The sequence below is a fragment of the Brachyistius frenatus genome, unplaced genomic scaffold (assembly GCF_029030835.1).
Source record: "Brachyistius frenatus isolate BFR_SWC_R1_liver_20210118 unplaced genomic scaffold, ASM2903083v1 Contig_482, whole genome shotgun sequence".
In the NCBI taxonomy this organism is placed as follows: domain Eukaryota; kingdom Metazoa; phylum Chordata; class Actinopteri; family Embiotocidae; genus Brachyistius; species Brachyistius frenatus.
In genome coordinates, this window is record NW_027211081.1 from 115,001 (window position 1) to 117,590 (window position 2,590).

At 47.7% G+C, this 2,590-nt stretch overlaps 1 protein-coding gene across 1 annotated transcript in view; it reads left to right on the forward strand.

Moving 5' to 3' along the window:
- Nucleotides 1-1,589, forward strand: part of dnajc25 (DnaJ (Hsp40) homolog, subfamily C, member 25) — a 7,827-nt gene extending 6,238 nt beyond the window's left edge. Inside the window, exon 5 of the mRNA XM_069687701.1 lies at nt 701-1,589. Coding sequence (XP_069543802.1) covers nt 701-823 — 123 coding nt within the window. The 3' untranslated portion in view covers nt 824-1,589. The remainder of the gene's footprint in view (nt 1-700) is intronic.
- The last annotated feature ends 1,001 nt before the right edge of the window (nt 1,590-2,590 follow it).

The following is a 2,590-nucleotide window of genomic DNA, read 5'->3' on the forward strand; positions in this document are numbered from 1 at the left end:
TCACAAAGAGATTTTTTTTTGATCAGCCAGTCACATCTTTTAAAAGGGTGCGTCACCTAGCAACGGGGTCGACCACACCTCCTCACTACGATCAGGGTTTCTGTCCTTTCATTGATCCGAGTTGGTCCGAGAAGTTTCCTAAATAACTCTGAAGCTACAACATCTTGATAAAAAGTTTTAGGCTCAGTTAGAAACTCTGAGAGGATTCTCCTCCCGGGTTCCTCCGTCCTCAACATGCTTTATTTCAGGTTGTACTGGTGTCTGTTCAGTTTGTCTTCCTGCACCACGGGCCTGTCAATCAAACAGACACGCCCCCAAAAACAGGTCTTCTTGAATCTTCTTTTCTAATGAATGAGGGATTATTTTCAGATGGACCGCCAGAAAACTAAGAAGAAGGAGTGACTTTAGCTAACAACACCGAGATAGCTGATGGACACATTTTATTCACTTTGGATTTGATGAGAGAAGTTGAATGGGAGTCTATGGAGCCGGAGGCTTTTTGGAGCCGACCTCTAGTGGCACTCGCTGGTATTGCAGCTGAAGACACTTCTGCATCGGAACCATTTTTCAGACCTGAAGATACGAACTCTTTTATGTCCTGTCTGTGGGTTTCACTCTATTTCACTGGATTTCTTCTGACTGTAAACTGTAGAACTTTCTGTCGGCCGCTTGTGTAAAATGTTTCTGATGCGTCTCTCAGGTTTACAGAAAAGATCAGGAGGAGGAGATGAAGATCAAGATGGCGACCGACCCGCGGATGAAGCGATACCGCCGCTGGATGAAGAACGAGGGACCGGGCCGGCTGACCTTCATCGACGACTGATAACAGCGAGATCCGTCCATGAACATAAACCTGCCTCAGTGCCAACACACACGGCCAACGCCGGCCGCGCTGTGGAGAACCACCTGTACAGAGATGAACTATGCCTGTTTATAGTGAGAGATATTTTCATAGTGACCGGGCCTCACAGAGAGACTGAGGGCAAGAAACTGAGCAGACGCTTCAGATTCTTTTTTTTATTTTTTAAGAAATCTGGGCCGTTTCACTTTTAATGAAGTTTGATGATGATTCTCATTTTTTTTCTCCCAGAGATTTTTTTATTTTTCCTCCAGGTAAAAACAGACGGATCAGTGAGTTCTTCTGAAATGATTTTCTGTTGTGACATCATGTTCGGTTACCAGTTTGACCTCTGCAACAGCCCGAAGTGTCCTTGGGTTGGCGGCGGCGAAGAGGAGGTGCCTGCTGCTGAAGAGCTGCTTCGTGCTCGGCTTCTCTCTCCGGAGCGGTTCTGCTTCAGCTGCTCTCATCTGAAAAAAAGTGACGATTTTCTATCCAAACAAAGCAAAATAAAAACAGCGTCGTGGTGTAAACGGCAGCTGAAGTCACAGCTGCAAGTTCTCTGTCAACTGCACAACAGCAGATGATCATCACGGGACTCCGTTACCGTGGTAACGCTCTGTCTCTCCAGACGTTTCAGGAGGCTGCTTACTGTTTACTGCATTTCGCTCGGTTTTACTTCGTGTTATTTATTGGTCCACGTTTCATGTCTTTTTTGGTGCGGAGGCGGCATTAAAGTTATATAAACGAATCGGTCGTGCTGATTGTTGGGTTTCGCTTGTTTTCTGTCCTCAGCATCGCTTGATGCTGCAAAACCAAATAATCCTAGAAAAGACTTACCAATGATCGTTTTCTCAGAGAAACCATCAAACATTTCAAAGCCAGACTACAGACTTTATAATCTGAATCATGTTTGAAGGTCTGAGCCGCGTCAGCAGTAACAGCAGGGCACACTGCAGGGTGGTGGGGGGGAACAGGTCTCCATCTTACTCCCCCTGTGATGGGGGAGACCCACAGAATACCTGGTAAGCACAAGAGCGAAGATGTAACACCTCAGGAGGAGAGGAGGGAGTCCCTGACCTTATCATGGTCAAGGGTAAAGTGCCCGTCGTCCTGGATGTGGCCATTTGCTACGAAGTCTCGGTCAGCAGCCCGCTGGACACGCAGCTTGGCAAGGTGGACAAGTACAAGAAGTTCGAGGGAACTTGAAACAGCGTGTCCCCCAGGTTGAAACAATCACCACGGTAGGTTTCCCCATCGGAGCGAGGCGCAAATGGCACCCCGGTAACCAACGTGTCCTGCTCCGAATGGAGCTTAGCTAGCCACTCGCCAAGCAGGTGTCCATCTACCTGAGCAGGAAAACACGATTGCAATCAATCGATACGTGTAAAATGTTCAGCAGGATGACATCTGTAGAGCCAAGAGTCTGACTCAAGGTTTCTGTCTCGTGTCTAATGCAGCGGTTCTGTCTGTCTCTGAGGTGGTGAAGGGTCGGCTGCTGATGGTGAGGCAGAGTTGGAGAGCTCGCTTTACTGCTTCGTCAACATATATGCACCAAATCAGGGGCCAGAAAGCTTCTTCACTATGCTGAAAAAACAACTGCAGAACTGCCATCAGGAGCAGCTGATCATCGGAGGGGATTTCAACTGGACTCTAGACTTCACCATGGACAGAACTAATGAGGAACCACAGTCATCTCAGAGTCTCCACAACATCGTCACACACTTGGATCTGTTGGATACATGGAGAGTC